The sequence below is a fragment of the Gobius niger genome (genome assembly GCF_951799975.1).
Source record: "Gobius niger genome assembly, chromosome: 8".
Taxonomy (NCBI): domain Eukaryota; kingdom Metazoa; phylum Chordata; class Actinopteri; order Gobiiformes; family Gobiidae; genus Gobius; species Gobius niger.
This window is the reverse complement of record NC_136859.1, coordinates 12,130,865-12,150,326: the sequence shown is the minus strand read 5'-3', so window position 1 is coordinate 12,150,326 and position 19,462 is coordinate 12,130,865. Positions and strand designations below refer to the sequence as shown.

Genomic DNA, 19,462 nt, shown 5'->3' with positions numbered 1-19,462 from the left:
ACAAAACATCATTATTATTTTTGTAGTTTTATTTTCCCTTTTTATACACTCCCTTTAAAATCATTTGAAAGAATACAGTTTTAAAACCAACTTTTAACAGACAATGGACTGGTTTACCTGGATTGCATGAAGACAGTAATGAGATAAAATAACTAATACACAAAGAACTAATGATATTATTTACGGATGAAATTATTCAGTTTTCATGCTAAGCTACATTTATAGTCCTTAAACAAGCTAAACATAGACTGGACAGCTATAAAACGTATTTGGGGGAAAATGGATTACTAACATACTATCATACAGATTGGCATTATATTAACAAGTTAAATTATACAAAATATTTTTTTCAATTACGATGTCTTGGAAAATATCTCTATTTGTTAAGGAAATTTTATGAAGATAGATCCTCAATGCATTCAGTCCCAACATAAACAATGCACCTTAAATTGCAACAACCAAACAAAGTATTTCAAATAAATAATAATTGCATAATTTAATAAATAAAATAAATAATACAATAAATAATCATAAGTGCGTAGAGACTTATTTATAAAGAAATTGGCTTATCGTGCAGTCTAATGATATAATTAAAGAAACCCGTTGTAAAATGCTTCTGGATAAATTTGCAGTATGATATTTGTACAATGAGTATAAATACAGGAGTGTTCCAGACTGCTACCTACAAGAATATGACTGCAATCAAAAACCTGTAAGACATGACTGAGGTGTTTCCATGGACTCATGAAGGTAAGATTTAATTCCACACACCTGGAATATAATCTCACACCTGTAACAGAACAAATGTCGAAGCTGGTACAGTTTACAGCAGGACTCCCGGTGCATAGCTGTCAAATCCATTTCAGATTTTACAAACTCCAGGCTCTTCCAGACTCTGAGCGTGAGCTGCATTTCCAAAGAATAAACTCTGTTAACAAACTGCAGCCTGCAGACCTTTCATACAAAATCCTGTCGCTGGTAAAACCTGGACTGAGTCTAGCTCTTACGGGAGTCTTTTCTTTCAGGTGCTTTTCATATAAAAATAGTCTCTGGGTGAATGGCTGGTTGTTTGAGTTCAGCTCAAATGCTGCTCCACAGCGTGTGGCATCAGGCCATGTGAGAGTCGTCCGCCGGACTGACAGTGAAGCGGGACGATGACACTGCGTTTTTCCCCAAAGGTGTCCTGGGTCTGACTGAGTAGTCCTCCTTCCTTTTGGAGTCCTTACTTTTGGCGTTTGGTCCTTTAAAATAATATAACAATGAAAATTAACATAGAGTGTACAACACTAAAATGTATGTAGTTTTAGTACAACTGTGAAAAATGAAAATCAGCAGGATATAAATATCTTTGATTCTCTCTACCCCTTTGAAGTATTACAGAATTATATAACTGTCTATTTTAATTACAGTGTAACCATGTGCGCGGCAGAAAAAGTCAGATACCAAGCTGTTACTTTGTAACATGAAGGGATCAGTAAGATCCAGAGTGTGGATGTGAGCTCACCGCGAACATCCAACTTGGAGCTTTTGACAGTGACAGCAGCTGGACATGTGGGAGTCGTGACGCTCAATTCATTGGTGGGAGTTTCCTATTGTGTTGAGAAAGAGAGGTCAGACATTTCATCAGTTGAATGTGCGTCAATGAGTAAATATTCTGATATACCTGATCAAAAAGATAGATGGTGACATCATCAAAAAAGGACACATTTCGTCCCATGTCCCTGTGCCTGTCCAGGGGCTCTTTGGGTGACTTGAGCAGACTCCTAAGTCCCACTCGTTTGTCAGTGTCTGTCTCAGTCACAACAATGACCCTCCTGTAGCTCTCGTCCTCCTCCTCTTCTTCGTCTTCGTCCTGATCGCTACCGGGGGACAGGCCTCTCCTGCGGCCAATGCGGCTCCCGATTGCTCCATCTCTGAAGCCCTTCCCAGTCGAAGGCAGAGTCATAGCAAGAGGAGGGAGAGCTAGGGATAAACGAGCTAACTTTGCTGGAAAGACAAAAATAAGAGTTCAGTTTAATACACAGGAGCTACATTTGCTTATTGTAAATACTGTACCTTTCATAGCTTGGTTTGCTGATTGTTGAGTAGTTGTTACTTCACTCTGTTCAATCACAGTGAGTGTCTCAGTAAGATTTTCTTCAGACTGGTCTTTATTCGATTCAGTTAATGCTTCTTCTTGGCTGTAACATTACAAACACATTTATTAGAATAATCATATAAAACCATTTTTTACGCTTCAGAGATCACCCTGACCTTTCGTCTTGTTCTTTTGGTTCATCAGCCAACTCGCCATTGCTTTCTGCGATTTGGTCTCCCCATGTTCTCAAATCAGCGGTTTCTTGAACAGTCTCTGCCCACAGCATGTTTGTTTTCACATTCTCACTGAGGGAAAACTGTAAGCGCTCCTCACACACCTAAAATAACACATTTAAACGCATACATTCACAATCATGTCAGGTAATAGTAACTTCATAATGAACTTAATGAGTTTACCTGCATCATCGGGCCATTCAACGTCATGGAATGGGAGCTCTGGTCTTTGACATCAGAGGAAACCATATCCTCGCTCTCTTGTGGGCTCCTCTGTTTGGCCTGTGTAGACTCTTCTGACGATGTTCCACCGCCATGTTCTGCTTCACGGCGAAGTCCACCGCTTCCATCACAATTCGGGGTTTTCTTTAGCGACTCCAAAAGCTCTAGGTTTCCCAGGAAAAGTTCTTCGTCTTCTTCGTCCCCACTAATGCAGCACAATTTTTCCAGCTTTTCAAAATCCTCCAGTGGCTCCTCGTCCAAATCCTTCCACTCAGAAATCAACAGTTTGGGGATGGCGCTCACGTCTTGTTGCGTAATGTCCGGGGATGTTTTATGGGGGATGTTACCACTTTGTGAATCATCATTTTTGGATGACGGAGTTGTCTCGGGGGTCGGCTTATGATGCACAGGAGATGAGGTGCGATTTATTTGAGTTGTCGCAGGTGGTTCGGGGGCTTCTGCAATGTTTTCTGTTGGAATGTTCTGCTGCGCATCTGTTTCGGCTACAAGCTCTTCTAGATTCATGTGGCTAATAAACTCCTCCGCCTCAGTGACAGATGGCGGAGGGCTCGGGAAAGACTCGTCCAAACTTTTATCATCTTGCACGTCAAGGTCAATGCTCTGCGGAGGACTGGGAAAATCGACTGAGCTAAAATTGTCCTGTGATTGGTCCACAATCTCCTGCATCCTTACGTCACTCGGCAGAAACTCAAAGGACATATCTCTGAAGCCTTCCACTACGGTTACCACTGGGCCATTGTCGTATTGCGTTTCTGTACTCATGCCACTCTTCTCATCGGCAAGGGACTCCACATTTTCCATTTCTTCAGTCTCCTCATCCGTCGGCGTGACCACGATAGATATTTTTGCATGTCTGGAGCATGTATCTTTGACTTCCCTCACTACCTGCTCTTTATTTTGAATGCAACTTTGCGGCCACTTGTTGAAATTGTAATTTTCCGCTTCTATAGATTCTAACTCGCTGTCTGTATCCTCTTTACGCCTGTGTACTCTCACCGAAGGCTCTCTCACAGGGATTTCAATGTTCTCTACTTCCACGTCCAAATTTTCATCCTCGTCTTTGTGCTCTTCGTTTTCAGAAAAGTCCTGCATATTCTCTTCTTGTTGCACATCAAATTCCTGATCGTGCCTAATTAGCTTGACGCAAATGACATTTTGCGCCTCATTGTTGAACGAGTCTTCGTCTCTTTCTAACGCCGCGGGGTGAGGTTCACTTCCTGCCAGTTCATCATTCTCCTCCGTTTCCCAGAACTCCTCAGTGACGACTATCCGCTCCCGCACTCCCCACTCGGTGTTACAAAATCCGGTGAAAAACTCCGAAGTCAGCTCGGCGTCTTGGTTGCCTTTCCTCTCCGGAGAGGCCCACTGGTCATTTTCATCCGGACATGAGAGTGTTTTCTGCTGTGAAAAGCGGTGGCAATCGAATTCCCCCTCAACGGTCTCTTCCTCTTGACGGGAGCTACACACGTTCCTCCTGTTATCCTCCTCTTTATCTACAGAGCCGTCCCTCCACATCTCTGCTCTTCTAAATGGAGATGAAGCCACCATATTGTTATTACACTCTTCCTCCCCTGTCTCTAGACGTCTTTCACAGTATTGAATCCCGGGGCTCTCATGTTTGTTATTATCCACAGGCAAAGAATTGTCAACAGAGGGTTCTTGAATGTCACAAAGCTTAGACTCTACTTCGGGCACGTTGGCACTTTTTTCACATTTCTGGCTGTTTACATCTGATATATCATTTACTGCATGTATTACGAACTCCTTGTCTATAAAAATATCATCCTTTGACTCGTTTGCTGGTATCAGATCATGCGGCTCTATGCTGTTTTTTGAATGTGAATTGGAATAGTGTTCTGATGGCTCTTGCCTTTTCTCTGACATCTGACTGAGGATTCCCTCTGTGTAATGGTTTTCTTTGGGAAAGCCAGCGCTGTTGTGCAGCTCTTGCAGTGACTCGTCATCTAATTTAGAAAATAATTTATCGATGAACTCCACGCGGTCCCTGGCTTGTGGATCCTCACTCAGAGCGGTTATACTGTTGTGGAAAACACTCGAGGAGCCATCCCTTTGTGTAGTTGTCAGCCCTTTGAGTTTGTCATCAGTGAGAACAATATCACTTTTATGTTCTGGCTTGTCCAAAGCACGCAGGCTTTTCTTAAGGGGGCTCTTTTCTGATGCCTCCTCCTCGCTACGCTCCTCTATCCCGCTGAGCGTTCCCCGTTCTCCCCTCCCGTTGCATGGCCTGGAGATTACATCCCCACTGCTGCTGCTGCTCCTCTTGGTCCCATCTCCTTCCCAGTCGCTGTCGGAGAAATAGGCAGAGTCTCTATGCAGTGTTTCGGTCCCAAGAGGCCTCCACACGCCTCCGCTCCCCCCTCCACCAGACCACGAGTCGCTGGGTGTGAGCCCTGCCGAGCTAGAGGTCATCGGAGACAGGACTGAATCGCTGGGGGTCATTAGCGAAGGTTCAGACGAGCGCTCCCAATCTGGAGTGGTCGGCGTGTCAGAGATAGGGGTGACATTTTGTTGGTGAGCACTTTCATTTTCTCCACGGGTTAAAAGCTCACTCTGACTTTGAAAACCCTCTTGAATAGTTGCATTGTCAGTCTTTTCATCTCTCTGAGGGCTTGTGCCATTTTTCATAATCTCTCCATTCCCTATGAGACCGTCACTTGTTAAAAGCAGCTCATTCATTCGCATGATGATGTTGTCTGATTCCTCTGTTTGTTGGCTTTCTTGTTCCCCTCCTCTGGCAGGTAACGCTGGTGCCTCTGAGCCTTCCTCGTCTTTGTTTGGACTCGAAATCGTTTGGTTGTGCAGGAGACCGTTTTTTGGCATGATTTCCGAAAAGACGAAATCAGTAGACTGGCAGTGAGAAGCTACATTACTGTCAAAGTTTTCGAGATTGTTATTAGAAGCAATATGAAGCACGGGGATCTCAGGTCTCATAGAAACCTTGATCTCATTCTTTTTAGCACGTTTGGTCACTTGGGCGTAGATGGCTTCGGTTTGAGGGTCCACTTTGCCTTTGTTGGTCTGAAAACTAATGGTCTGTGCAGAGTCTGGGTCTATGCATATCGTCTCGTACTCCGGCGATAACAGGGTCGGCGAATGCTCCGCGTCCTTCTTGTTCTTTGTTGCGTTTTGCCTGGACATAATCTCCGTCAGGAATGTCTCAGCCGATTGAATCTCTTTCAAAAACTCCTCTCTTGTCATTTCCGCTCGTTTCGGTTTCTCTTCTTCCGCCTTTCCCGTGGTCATGTCGGAGAGGAGAGAACGGGAGCGCTGCATGCCCTTCGAGTAGGACTCCTCTGCCTCTGAACTTGAAGGTTGCTCGGTGGCATAGACATAGGGACGCAACCTGGGGCCTCCGGGATAGAGATATTTCACAGAGTCATCATCGACGGACTCCTCTTCTACTTTGATGTCTATGCTTCCTGTATCAACTTCAGTCAGGAATAAATCGCCTTGGCACGCTTCACTCGTGACAGTTCCTTCTTCGGTAGATGTCCTGGTGCTTTGACCGGACAATCCCAATTCAGTGAGAAGTGACTGGGAACGTCTCATACCCCGATTAGGCAGGACAAAGTTCCCCCAACTCTCTTTCTTGTCCTCCTCTGACGCGCCATCCGACTTTGACTCGCTTGTCTCATTCACTGTGGAAATCTCAGTAAGAAACAAATGCATTGGAGATTTCCTAGCCGCCGCTTGCAGTTCAGCGTCCTCTTTCCAAATGGCGGGAAGTATGGTGTCAAGCCGAGACTGCGTTCTCTTCATGCCGCGAGTGAAGCTCTCTGAAGAGGATGGGTCCGCGTCTTCCGACAGGCTTGAGTGAGCGATGGTTGTGCCGCCGCATTTATCGGGCGATTCGAAAGGCGAATCGTCCTCGTCTGAGTAAGTGGGGCTCGACGACGACTGCCTTTCGAGCTCCGGATTCTGCGGTCGCGGCACATTGCGGTAAATCGGGCGAAGCACGTTTTCGCGCCTCATGGGGGATTCAAAAGTTTTAGTGCGAGAGCGCGGCGCGTTCTCTTGAGCGTTGGACCTCATGTTGCCCTCCCGTTCAGACAGGTCACTAGTTAGCGGGTCTCTGTTCGATTGTGCTCTGTACCGCGAGTATGAGTCTATGCTGTTGTAGCCTTTAGAGTGGGGAGGCAGCGGTGGAGGGCACATGGGGTAGATGGGATGGCTGGATTGGGGGAGGGAGGGCGATAGGGAGGGCGACGGGGGCAATGGCTGCCTGGTGCGGTGAATTCCTAAGTGGTCGAAAGTGCCAAGGGGGCAGCTGCCGACGTGAAGGGGATCTGTTTCGATTTTGCCGCTCATGTTGTAGTGAGGCAAGCCCCTGAACCCCAACGAAGGGGGCACAGGGAGGGGCCGCGAGTGGAAGTGGGTGCCTGAGGACATCGACATTGAGCGGGGTTTCGGAGGCAAAACAGGAGCTTGAGTAGGTTTGTTGTTATTATCAGAGTCTTTCATCGTTTTCTTGTCCTCTTCTTCGTCATCGCCAAGGTCCACGATGGAGAAGTCGGTCACCCTGCTCGACATGTCTCTAAATTCAGCCACTCCGGTTCTGGGCACTTGGACTTGGATTTCGTTCGATCTTATGGTCTGAATGCTCTTTCCGCCCGCACACGCCTCCGAACAATAAGGAACATGCTCTTTTCCAAGCATCCCGCTACGGATTTCCACTAGCTCAACGTCGCCCGGACACATAGAATTGGCACGTGCTGTGGGTTTTGCCTTGAGCGTGGGCGACCGATCCTGCGGCGTGTGCTCCTCTAGTCTTATGTAGTACTCACTGGCGAGGGAGGGGCTGCGAGCGCTGATGACCGGCACCACAGTGGGCGTGTCCAGCGACTGCCTGTGGTTACCGCTTGCGTTCGGGATCGGCTGCGGAGGGGGGAGCGGTTTGTAGCCTCTTCTCGCGTGCGCCTTCTCCCAGAAATACTCAAAGTTCAGGCCTTTGCTGGTTTCGGTGACAGTCAGGATGTCGTCCAGCTCGTTTGAGGTTGGCGTGATGCAGTTCCCCACAGGGTCCAGCAGGGGGTAGGAGTTGTCCCTGTCCTCTCTACTGTAACGTCGCTCGTTGCCTGCGATTTGGAAAGCCGGCGGTCGCAGCAAGTCCCACCGTCTTTCGAATGACTCCTCGCTCTCTCCCCTTGTTCTACGGCCTTCCTCAAACTCTTCATCCTCCTCCTCGTCGTCCTCGCCCATGCTTCCCCTGGATCTGCCTCTGTCGGCCGCCAACAGAGATGAGAGGAGCAGGAAAATCTCCGAAACAGAGGGACGCTGGGACGAAGGGAGCCAGCAAGACTGCATGATCTCATACCTGCAAAGAGAAAGGGTGTGGGTGAAGATAATTGATTGCATAAGAGTCAGACATGAACTCTTTTGTTTTTCCTGTTTGTGGTTCCTACTTTTTGTTAACCATATTTAACTGAGCCTTTATTAAAAGATTTTTTTTTTTTACAAATGTGAAGTATGTGAAATATATAAATAGGTATGTATCTACATAATATGAATAGCAACATTTGACTGGTTGGCTAGTGTTGTGACCTGGATATTATCGCTTTGCAGTTTGGGTATCTGCACACTCACCAGTAGTCTGCATGAGAGAGTTTGAGTCTGGGCTGTGCCAGTGTGATCTGCCTCTCTCTGATGACGAAGGTCAGCACCTCCTCATCGCTCAGGTGTCTGTGAGGCTGCAAGCCGAATTCAAACAGCTCCCAAATCACCACTCCCAACGACCTGAGAGGACAGAGGAATTGACTTATAAGGCCATTTAAACCGTATTCATTCATAAACCAATAAACCATAAAGGCTGGGTACAATAAAAAAAAATCTCGTTACTGGTACTTGAACGATACTTGGTTTATGATACTGCTACCTGAATGATAAAATATTGATCAACTAGAATCAGAAAACCAACAAATATTGTTCATTTATACCATATAAAAGTAAATTTGTATCATTTATTTGAGGTGAAGCACCCAAGTGACTTTCTTTAATGCTGTCCCTGGACTGAACAGGCATCAACACTTGGTCTTTAATGTAGGACCAGGAATTCACACAGTTAAGCCTACATACATTTAAAAAGATCTTCTCCAAAATAAATCAAACTGCGATCGTCTTTGAAGTGTTAAAAGTGTGTAAATTATTCACTTAACCTCTAAACCTCCACCTGAAACGAGCAAATTTTATCCAAATCTAAAAGCTTCTTGAAAAAAGTGTCAAAATATTGAAAAAAGTGTCAAAATAGAGATCAAAACAAGAAGAAAACGAGAATGAAAACGCAACAAAAAAATGTTTTCAAAGTGTCAAAAAGTCATAAAAAATCACAAAAGAGCAACAAAAAAGTCACAAGAAAGCGATGAAAGTGCAGCAGAAAAGTGACCAAAAAATCTTAACTGAGTCCCACCACTGCTCTAAAGATATAATTTTTTGGTACCTGCTTTAATTTTTCCGATACCGTAGCATACCGTATGCCTGGATAATTAAACATTTCTCAGCGACGAAAACGAGGATGAAAATATAACAAGACCCCAAAAAGCAACAAAAGAGCCGCAAAAACGTGCCAGAAAAGGAACAATAACACAATAAAATAACAACAAAACCACAACTTAAAAAGTGACGAAAACATGATGAAAACACAATAAAAAGCGTGAAAAAGCAAGGAAAAGAAGCAAAAAAAATGACAAATTGTAGCGAACTGGAGAAAATGTGCTCAGTTAAGGCGGGGGTTAAGAGGTTAATCAATGAAAAGTATTTGACTAAACCTACCACACGTTACTGGTCTTGGTTTGGTCAGTCACTATGAGAGACCCTCTGTACTCCTCCAGTAGTTCTGGGGCAATCCAGCGGAGGGGGATCCACAGCTTGTCTGGTGTGAGGTAATAGTCCTCCTAAAAATAAACCATACATTTCATGATACAAACGGTTAGAAATGACACTTTGCTGTATGTATTGATGATTAATAAGTGCTTTTGTACCTTGTAATGGTTATGAGACAGGCCATAGTCCCCTATTCTCACAGTGAGGTCAGACGTCAGCAGGCAGTTTCTCAACGCCAGATCGCTGCAGATAGAGAAATATTCCACATTAAGGCTACATATCAAACACGTAAGAATAGAGTGCATTATGGAAAAGCCACACAATAATCGCGACCACACATCACATAAAACGACATGTGCAGTGATAAAAAGCAGCTTGTCGTGTAGAAATGGCCGCCATGTACCTGTGTATGTAGCTGTTCTCGTGAAGATGGAGCAGGCCTGACGTGATCTCAAAGGCCATGCGCTGCAGAGTCAGGAGGTCCCGCGTGGGCAGGTCAGGCGTCATCCCGTCCGACTTTCGCTGAGCTCGCAGATATCTCTTCAGGTCGCCCTGGTTTTTGCACAGGAAAATGTCAGATTTATGCTAAACGGTCAAGAAGCCCCTCGCACAGATTCATATTGAGGTCTAGTTTCTATGGTAATTTACATGAGAATCATCAAAAAGGACAATCAACGAATAAATAGTCCTGATCATTCAGATTAGTGACAAGGACCGCTGGAGTATTATTATTATTATTATTATTATTATAACCGCACATATCAAACTGGATGACCGAGGACAGTGGTGCTCAAAGTGCTGCCCGGGCCCTCAAGCTTCTTGTTGCTTGTTGTCGTCTTTGAGCTGCATTAATCTCCCAAGTCTAAATTAAGGTGTGGGACACAGTTAAATCCTCTCTTAAATGCCCTCAGTTGAAGGTTTCATTGCATTGACCACCGATTTGTGGCCCTTAACGCCATATAAATGTCAATATGGAGCCCACAATGAACACCCCTGGGACACACTGGAGGTCTTAAAGTTGCATTATACAACTTTTTATACGGGAAAAAATGTTTATATTTGTGCGTATTTGACCTTGCAGTGACCCAGCTGTATGAGTGATCAGCATGGCGCCTTTACTTTCCATCACAGTGGTCTCTACAACCCTCCAGGATAAATAGTTTTGTAGATTTTCTGGTGAGAGGGTCCGTCAGCAGCGAAAACCTTCCAAACAATTGATCCTGGAGCATCTTAGAGACCACTGTGATGGAAAGTAAAGGCACCATGCTGATCACTCACATAGCCGCTGGGTCACTACAAGGTCAAATATGCACAAATATCAACTTTTTGTTTCCACATAAAAAAGTTGCATAATGCACCTTTAAGGCTGACCCTGGATTAAGGCAACCCAGACAACCACTTAGGGCACCATCTTCTGGAGGGGGCGCGAAATTGCACTTTAATTTTTTAACGACCGACAACATTGCCGACTTTTGCACATTTTGGAACAGAAACAGAAATTTTGGAACAGAAACAGAAACTTAAGGTTTTGTCAAAACCTTAATTGGGGTTTTTTGGGGGGAAGAGGAGGCTCTGTCTGGACATCTGGGCATTTACAAGTTGTTCCCCCTGCACTCATTTAAATGTACAGTCCTATAGAATGATGTCAGCGTGATGTCATAGGGTTAGGATCAACACAAAAAACACATTAAACAAATACTCAAGGAACAGCCATTTGTTATTTATGCTGCCGTGCCTGTAATGTGAATTGTAAAATCAGTGCAAACCAGTACTTTTAACTCTAAAACAAATCAATAGAATACAATAAAGTACTTACCAGTTGACAGAACTCCATGACCAGCAGGTAGGGGATACTTTCGTTGCATTGACCCAGACACTGAAGAATGTTGGGATGCTTAAGACTTCTGGAAAGAAACGAAGACAGAAAATAAGCATGTGTGTGTGGGGAGTTTTCTCACTTTCATTTTTTTTGACAGGAGCTGTATTTCACTTTGCAATTACGTCCTTGTCTATGAGCCTGTAAATTTGCTTTAGCCAGAGACAAACAGAGAAAATGTATAGCCCCAGTCCGCCCTGAGAGAAGTGTCCTTGAATGCATCATGAGCCCGTTAAAGCCACAGGAGGACAGCCAAAATATCATTCTGACTCACACTGAATCCAGCTCATCATCAGCTACAGTGGGCCTTACGTAACCTTAAACGTTACACTGCCAAACCCAGATATTAAGATATATCTTTTCTGGGCAAAGACAAAAGGATTACCCAGTGATTCTCATGCTTTGTGTCACAGTTCCCTCCGAGAAAAGGAGGTCCAAGTACAGCTAAAATGGGACCAGGGCTGAAAAAACAGGGCCAACACAGGACTGAAAAGGCTGAACCAGGTTAAAAACAGAAATAAACCAGAAGGACTGAATCTGAATCAGTTCAAAACCATGTTTAGTCTTATCCATGCAGTTCACATTGTCTCCCAACCAAGGGTGCGTGTCTGGGGATAATTTTTAATAAACAGTAAGCTTTTCTGTTTTGTTGTTGTAATAAATAAGTAATAAAACCCACTTAAAGCAAATAAATGAGGAACAAAGGCTGTAAATATTTGGTAAATAAATGTCCCTTCACCTGTACGGCTCGGACTCAGCCAGGAACTTCCTCTGCTCCAGGGGGCTGGCACTGACCCGCAGCTCTTTGACCACGGCCTGAGACGAGCTGCAGTCACACAGCACCTCCGCCAGGATCACCTACAACAACACACCAGTATGAATTTGGGTTTTAGTTGAAGTAATCCTATAATGTAAAATAATATGAGGGGTATTATGCTTTTTTAAGATATTTGGGATTAATGTCAAACACATCTTTATCACCATCCTACACTTTGATATCGCAATTTTGAACTAAAACAACTGAAAATAAACATCACTAGTAGTTTCACTTCCTGAGAATAGCCACTGTTGAAGATCCAAAGATTACTCATTGATGGGCTTGCAGCTTGAAACCCGACTCCAAGTAGTTTTTGATGAGAGTGCAACATTGTTTAGCTTTAATACAAAATACACTAAATAGAAGTACATTTCCCTGATGGATCCGTAGAGTATAAAAAACAGCATTCACCTTTCCGAACCAGCCATTTCCGATCTCCTGAAGGTAGTTTAGCGAGTGTCTTTTTAAGCACTGAGACTTAGGATCTGTAAAATCAGCACATAAAAACATTAGAGCAGGTTATAATACACGTTTAAAAACAACTGTGTACAGGATAAAGTTGGTAAAGAGGGTGAGCCTGAAACATAAATGGTCCTGGCGTGTGCGGCCTCTCCACAGGGAGTATCGACACATGCCTGGTCTGTGCTGCTGTAACGGCCCAGCTCTGTGTGATCTTATGGAGAGTTCACAGCTTCTGCTTCACTGAGGTCCAGCAGGAGCTCAGCATGAACCTTTCACATGAGTGACTTAAGGCAAGACGCTGTAGGCCAAAAGGAGTTTCAATTTCTAGTTTGGAAATACTGATTTGAAACTTTTACATCTGACATTTTAATAGGAATAAAACATTGGTTTAAGGTTTTCAAAAGCAAATTGGACACACAAAAAAAACATTTCCAGAAGCTACACAGCCTGACTCCAAACAAAGGTCACACGCTCTAATATTTGTTTGGCTTTGATTGCAGCACACATTTGCTGTGGCATTGTTTCAATAAAGTTCTACAATGTCAAAAGATCCAGCATTGCATTAAAGGAATAGGCCACCGTTTTTATATACTGAGATATGCTCTTACCTCACTTTAGTCAAGTTAATATATCCCCGTCTGGTCTTTGTCCGTGCGCTCTGCCAGGCAAACGGAGCACATACGCAGCCTCTCCCACATGTCATATAGCTCCAAAAAAGCTCACGATAGAAGCTACCAAGCTCTTCCACGTGTTCCCTATTTAAATAAAGTTACGTGAAGTGTTTTCATGCGAAGTATATTTACACAGAAATGTAACGTGTCGATTTTATAAGCAGATAAAAAGGGGGACTATATTGTGAGGCGTAATGATACAAGGAGTAAAACGTCCGCGCAGTAACTCCTAAAGGTTATTGACGGAAGTGAGCGGGGGAAGTCTTTAGGAGTTACTGCGCGGACATTTTGCTCCTCGTATCATTACGCCTCACAATATAGTCCCCCTTTTTATTTGCTTATAAAATCGACATGCTACATTTCTGTGTAAATATACTTCGCATGAAAACACTTCACGTAACTTTATTTAAATAGGGAACACGTGGAAGAGCTTGGTAGCTTCTATCGTGAGCTTTTTTGGAGCTATATGACATGTGGGAGAGGCTGCGTATGTGCTCCGTTTGCCTGGCAGAGCGCACGGACAAAGACCAGACGGGGATATATTAACTTGGCTAAAGTGAGGTAAGAGCATATCTCAGTATATAAAAACGGTGGCCTATTCCTTTAACTTTTCACCAAGATCTTGCATTGATGATGGGAGAGCTTGACCACTGTGCAAAGCCTTCCCAGCACATCCCTTTCGGCACATAGTGTTGCTCAACCTAGCCCTGACCAACTGGAGCAACCCCTGATCATAACAGTTATTACATCTAGAGTTTTTTTTTGGTCAAGTAGTGTAAAATACAAGACTAAAACTTTAGTAGATTTCACCACCTTTTACCTTCTATCGCTATTCTTTTTTATTTTATTTTTTTGAGACGTGAAAGATGCAGCTTTCATAAAACAGGATGCAATTTACCTGAAGAGTCGTGCAGCCCATGGCAGTTGGGCCGGTCCCGTACGGGGAGTGTGTAGACCTCGGGGAGAGAGGGGCAGGAGGAGAGACTGTCCTCCTGGATTGGACTGGAGCCACCGGAGCACTCCTCGCCTTCTGCATTGTCAAACTCCTGAAGAGAGAGCAACAGTACACAACACTTACTACAGCTGCAGGGTTTGACATCAGAGGCATCTACATGTTCAGTGTTTTAATGGTCTATATTTTAAAGGGACTAGATGCAAGTTGGTCAGTTTTATACTCACTACTGCCACCTCAGGTGTTATGTGTAACTGCAGGTTCTATATTGTGCATGACGGCACTTCAGACCCGAATTAACACCTTTTTGAGTGACAGTGCAGGATTTTAGAGGCAGTTGTGGTGAACAGTCTGGGCTCATTCATTAGGGCATTGCTGGAACATGTACGGGAAGAAAAAACTCTGTATAGTTCCTTTACCAAGCTTCTATTGTAAGAGATCAAAAAGCAAAACAAATCTGTGAACTCTGAGGCAACACTTGTTATAATGGGCCACACAAAACAAATCAAACTACTAGAAAAGTACATTTCAACTGTGTTTCTGTGGGACAGATTTTACTGCAGGCCAGGTCCACTAGGGTCAGACATTCAGCGACAAAAACCTCCACATTTTAACACTTAGTTTATTACCACTGTCTGAGTGGTTAGAGCGTTTGTCCACAGACTGCTGCATTCTGTAGTTGTGCCACTAGGCTAGACATCTCGCCCACTGTGTGTATGTGCGAATGCAGACAGTGGCGCAGATTGGCAAACCTCTCTTCTTTCACTCCCATCAAGTATGAATAATGGGAACATTGTAGCGCTTGGAGAAGCTTGAGCACAATACAAATGTAAAAAAAAGGCAATCTTATCAATTATTACAAATAAACAATAACCTTGTAGACCGCTGTTACTACAACAGTTACGCATGATTATCCCAGTAATGAAGCACAATAAACACTATTTCTTCACTAGAATGATGTTTTTCAGGTCGTACTTCTGATAAATGATAAATACTGACCTCCTTAAACTGCATTGTTGAATTAATGTATTTGTTTTGTATCCACAATGTTTAAAGCACAAAGCTAAATTTAGATTCTGTGCTCATAACCTCTGATCTAATGATTCGAAATGCAGACTGCAATGCATTGGGACTGAAGTAATGGCTCCCCGTCTCTCTGCGAAACAATGCTGCCTTTCAAATTAGGTTCGGTGGATGACCAGGTTCGCTTCATTGGTCTATTGACTCAGGTCTGTTTTCTACACAAAATTCCTCTCCTAATTTGTAAATACACAAATACAGTCGGCTGTGTTAACATGAAGTGCTAACACTATGGTTAACGTTAACAAGTTAAAATGCTGACGTTCTTATGGTTAACATCACTGTAATTTCTAGGCCTATTCATATGAAATAATACTTCGCCACAAACTGCTCTGCTTCTTCTCAGCCCAAGGAAAAAAAATCTGTGGTTGAATCTGCTGTGAACAAGTCAAAACACAGATATCTTGCCAAGGACTATGATTAGTATCTATTTTATTGCTGGGCCAATTCACAAGTTTAAGTCAATGTTAGGACAGAGATGAAATCAGCTGTTTGTTATTTCAACTAGTGGAAAACGCTGTGCTATAAGTCGACACACAGGCTCCTCTGTTATCAATAGGAAGGCACAAGTTCAATATGGCAAATCTGCAAACCAACAAAGTTCTTTCCAAAACAGCCCCACACCAATAGAGTCGTGCAGGCCCCTGAGATGTTTACATAATTACACTACAATCTAGAACGGGAATAAGTATCTCATAGGTGTACTTACATTGAATCCGACGCCTCCTCGTTTGCAGCAGAGGCAGGTGAGGAGCAGCAGAACGAAGGAGACGAGTCCCGAACACGAGATGAGGATGACCACATACGGCGGAGGAGAGAGGGACACCACTCTGGACTGAGCAACTGCGGCAAACAGACAGAAATACACAGCATTTAGAGATTCACTTGCACTTATGATGGCACTGAGGTGAACAACAGGGTCGAGCCAGAGAACAGAGGTGGGTAGTAATGAGCTACATCTACACAGCTACATTTCTTGGGAAAATTTGCTTGGAAGGCAGTTTTATCACACCATGCTTTGAAGCGACAAAACCCCGGAGTGAGATATTGGATATTTGTGATGAACTTCATGTTATTAAGCGCCGGGAGTTGTGTTTGGTCTCATTTCATCCTTCACATTCAGTCTGTTTCCTTAAGAACTCAAAACACCTGCCTCTGTTAGGAGTTGGTGCTCCGGCGTGTTTTCAAGTCAGTTCAGGCGAGTTCATCGGGTTCTCACTGACCTCCACTACAAGTATCTTTAATTTAAGATTGCTTCAATTAGATACCTCCAAAAGCAGTTTGTGTAGCAAAAACATAAACAAACTACCACAAGTAAATCGAGGCTGCCTTAAGCTCAAACCTCAATAATTTAGTCACTTTCACTTATGAAGCACTAGCACTTATTAGGAGTAGACTAGTGCTAGACTAGAGTTTTTGTAGTGACCAAGGGTTGGTCTGGTTTGAAGCGGAATACTTGAAAAAGAACCAAAATAAACCAATGAAAACAAACACAACTTTTACACAATGCCCTATGTTTATGTGAGGAATTGTCGGCAGTAAAATCAGAATTGGATTTCAACATGAATGATCATGAGATGGGGCATAATATACAGTGATGTGTGTGTGACTTTTAAAACTATATAAGTTTGTAATACCTTTAGTATAAAGCTCCAACTGCATTGTGCTTGTTGCAACGACAATAAAGCTTTTTCCTGTGTTTTTTTTTACCTCCTCAGGGGACTGATAGGTAAAAATCCCACATACCCTACTCTTAATCTCGCATGTAAAAGTACTCTGAAGTAAATGTTACACTAAAGCACATTTTTGACTATGCTACCCACCTCTGCCAGTGAGCCGGAAAACAAAGTGTTCACTCATTCAGGGAAGAGTAATCGTTGTAAAAAAAGGTATTTTGTTTATTGGGAAACCATTGGAGATTTCTTGGAAGAAGCGGATTGGACACAGTAGACAACCCCAATGGACAGCTTGCATCAGGGATTTGGGTGGAAAGCAGAAAACAAAACTTACTTCCAGATCAAACAAAACACTCAGTCAAGTGGAAATCTCAGAGGGTAAGTATACCATTTCACTAAGGAGAAAGCAGGGGATAAGGAAGAGATTTTTGGATATGGCATTCCACTTGGGGAGACACAGTTGTAAGCAACAAAGGGGAAAAGGAGTGGCTTTGTGGAGTTTTAATTTCAAAGAGGTCAATTAGGGAAAGCTAACCGGGTAGGATTGGAAACCGGAAAAAGAATTAAGCTATTTGTTAAAGAAATTAGGAGCAATTTTGGGAGAGAAAGGGAGGGACATTTTGATATTTGTACCTCAACGTGGTCGAGTGAGAGAAGTGAACCATCTGTGAAGAAGAAAATTGTTTAAAGTTGTACCATAGCTAACATTAAACTATATCCAGAAAAAGAGGGAACTAAGAGGAAATACATTTACGTTTTATAATAAATGTCACTCACTAGGCTACCGCTGTGACAACAATATAGACTACAATCTGTTGTACATCTAAAAGTACACTCAGACCGTGATACTGAAAACAGAGCATACATGCATTTTAAAATGTGTTTAAAAATTTACACACTTAATAAATATTGCAAACCTTTGCTAAAGATACTGTGTTTATGCCGCAGCCACAAGTTGCACAGTGCCACTTTTAGAGACAGTTTTGCAATTAGATAAAATGGGCCTGCAAGAGATTTATAGCATGTCAGAAGTGATCTGTGGCAAACTCCAGCAAGGCAGCACTACCAAGATCTTGTCTCAAAATAAAGATATGAGTCTCCCACTGCTCCTGACAGGCTGATTGGTCGAAGGCTGGGTCAAAAGCATCAAACAAATTCCATATGGGCACATTAACTTACATTACTGGAGTTATGTAATCTATTGTTTCTGAAGAATATGTGCCTTTGTGACAGTGTTAAGCATGAACAAAATCTTTATAGAAGGTAAGTCACATAACATGATATGTTTGTACAATAGGCAAATGAATTGCTGCTATATTACAACCTCATCATTTACAGACATGGCAAATCTAGACTCTATTTGGGTCGACACTTGAGTTGGCATTGACTTGATGCACAATTCCTTTGCAGTGCTTTTCTTCCACCGTTTTCTAGACAGATGTCCAGACACTTAACATATATAAGACCCTTCGTTGCACAGGCCTTTTCCATCACCACTAGCCCCCCGTGCCGAAAGCCCCATAAAAACAATGACTGGTGCGCACGTTGACATAAACAGCCCTGTGCTAAACGCTGGAGAGGCGCCTTTTCAGATTCACAATAACAATAATAGCCTAATAAAGGCGACACAATGAGGTTGATAAGCTATAAACTCAGGCCAGTATTATCGCACTGACCAATAATACGAGCTTATTATGAGGGCAGTCGCGTATATCCTACCCCTGGGTGCATATTTTAGTTAGGTTTGGCTGTACCATTACCAAATCCTCGCTCCTGTTTTGATATTACTGCAATAACAACCAGCATTAGACGTCTCAGTCACATCCCACTGAATTCAATTGCATGCACAGGGCCCTTTGAAAGGCAACAACACCCCCTCGCGCCTCGCTGCATCCTTCTCCTTTCTCCTCCTCGCAGCATCACTGACAGGCAGCTTCCCGACCCCCCCAAGTCAGACCCCCCCCTGCCGCCGCTCACCTTCCCTCTGCGGGGCTCCCAGCGCTCTCTCCGGGCTCAAGTACGACATGATCCCCGCCAGCGCTACCATCGCCCAGCAGTGCGGCCGCATCGTCGTCGCGTCCGGGCCGACAATAACAACACCACCATCCGAGCGATTCTAGCGGATGTCTCTCCACTGTCTCTGCCTTGTGCCGTGCGTCCGTCGTCTACTCCGCGGGCTCACGCTGACTCCCCCGTCTCTCCCCCTTCAAATATCTCCTAATAAAAAAAAAAAAAGAGCCTCGAGTCGTCCTCCTTCCCCCCAACCTCTATAATCCGCAATTTAACACAGTGTGCGCGCTGCCCTATTGTGCATCCTCACGGTGCGCTCCGCTCGCGCTCCTCCAAAAGCTGACGTCTCCTTCTTCGCTGAACAACCTGCCGCTCGTTTCTCCCGCAGATTTCAGCGTTGTTTTTTTTCTCTCTTCCCTCTTTCGGTTTCTTCTCGTCCGCTACTTCACATTGTTGGAGGGCCGTCTGTGTTTTCCTCCGCTCGCTCGCAGCCTACGTCAGACACGCGGCGCGCATTGTCATGGTCTC

The 19,462-nt window shown here is 43.9% G+C and overlaps 1 protein-coding gene across 2 annotated transcripts; it reads right to left on the bottom strand.

Moving 5' to 3' along the window:
- Positions 1-37: 37 nt before the first annotated feature.
- On the bottom strand, positions 38-19,462 carry lmtk3 (lemur tyrosine kinase 3). 2 transcript variants are annotated; one of them, XM_079561215.1, is made up of 16 exons: positions 18,902-19,462; positions 15,958-16,091; positions 14,115-14,262; positions 12,495-12,568; positions 12,006-12,124; positions 11,207-11,291; positions 9,794-9,942; positions 9,549-9,633; positions 9,340-9,461; positions 8,158-8,307; positions 2,494-7,888; positions 2,254-2,414; positions 2,056-2,180; positions 1,664-1,986; positions 1,505-1,589; positions 38-1,241 (listed from the first exon to the last, which is right to left on the bottom strand). In XM_079561215.1, the coding sequence occupies exons 1-16, from the start codon at positions 18,990-18,992 to the stop codon at positions 1,108-1,110; spliced, it is 7,380 nt and encodes a 2,459-aa protein (XP_079417341.1). In that variant the 5' UTR covers positions 18,993-19,462; the 3' UTR covers positions 38-1,107. The 2 variants fall into 2 exon arrangements, with proteins under 2 accessions (XP_079417341.1, XP_079417340.1); XM_079561214.1 differs by having other exon boundaries at positions 39-1,241; positions 11,207-11,294.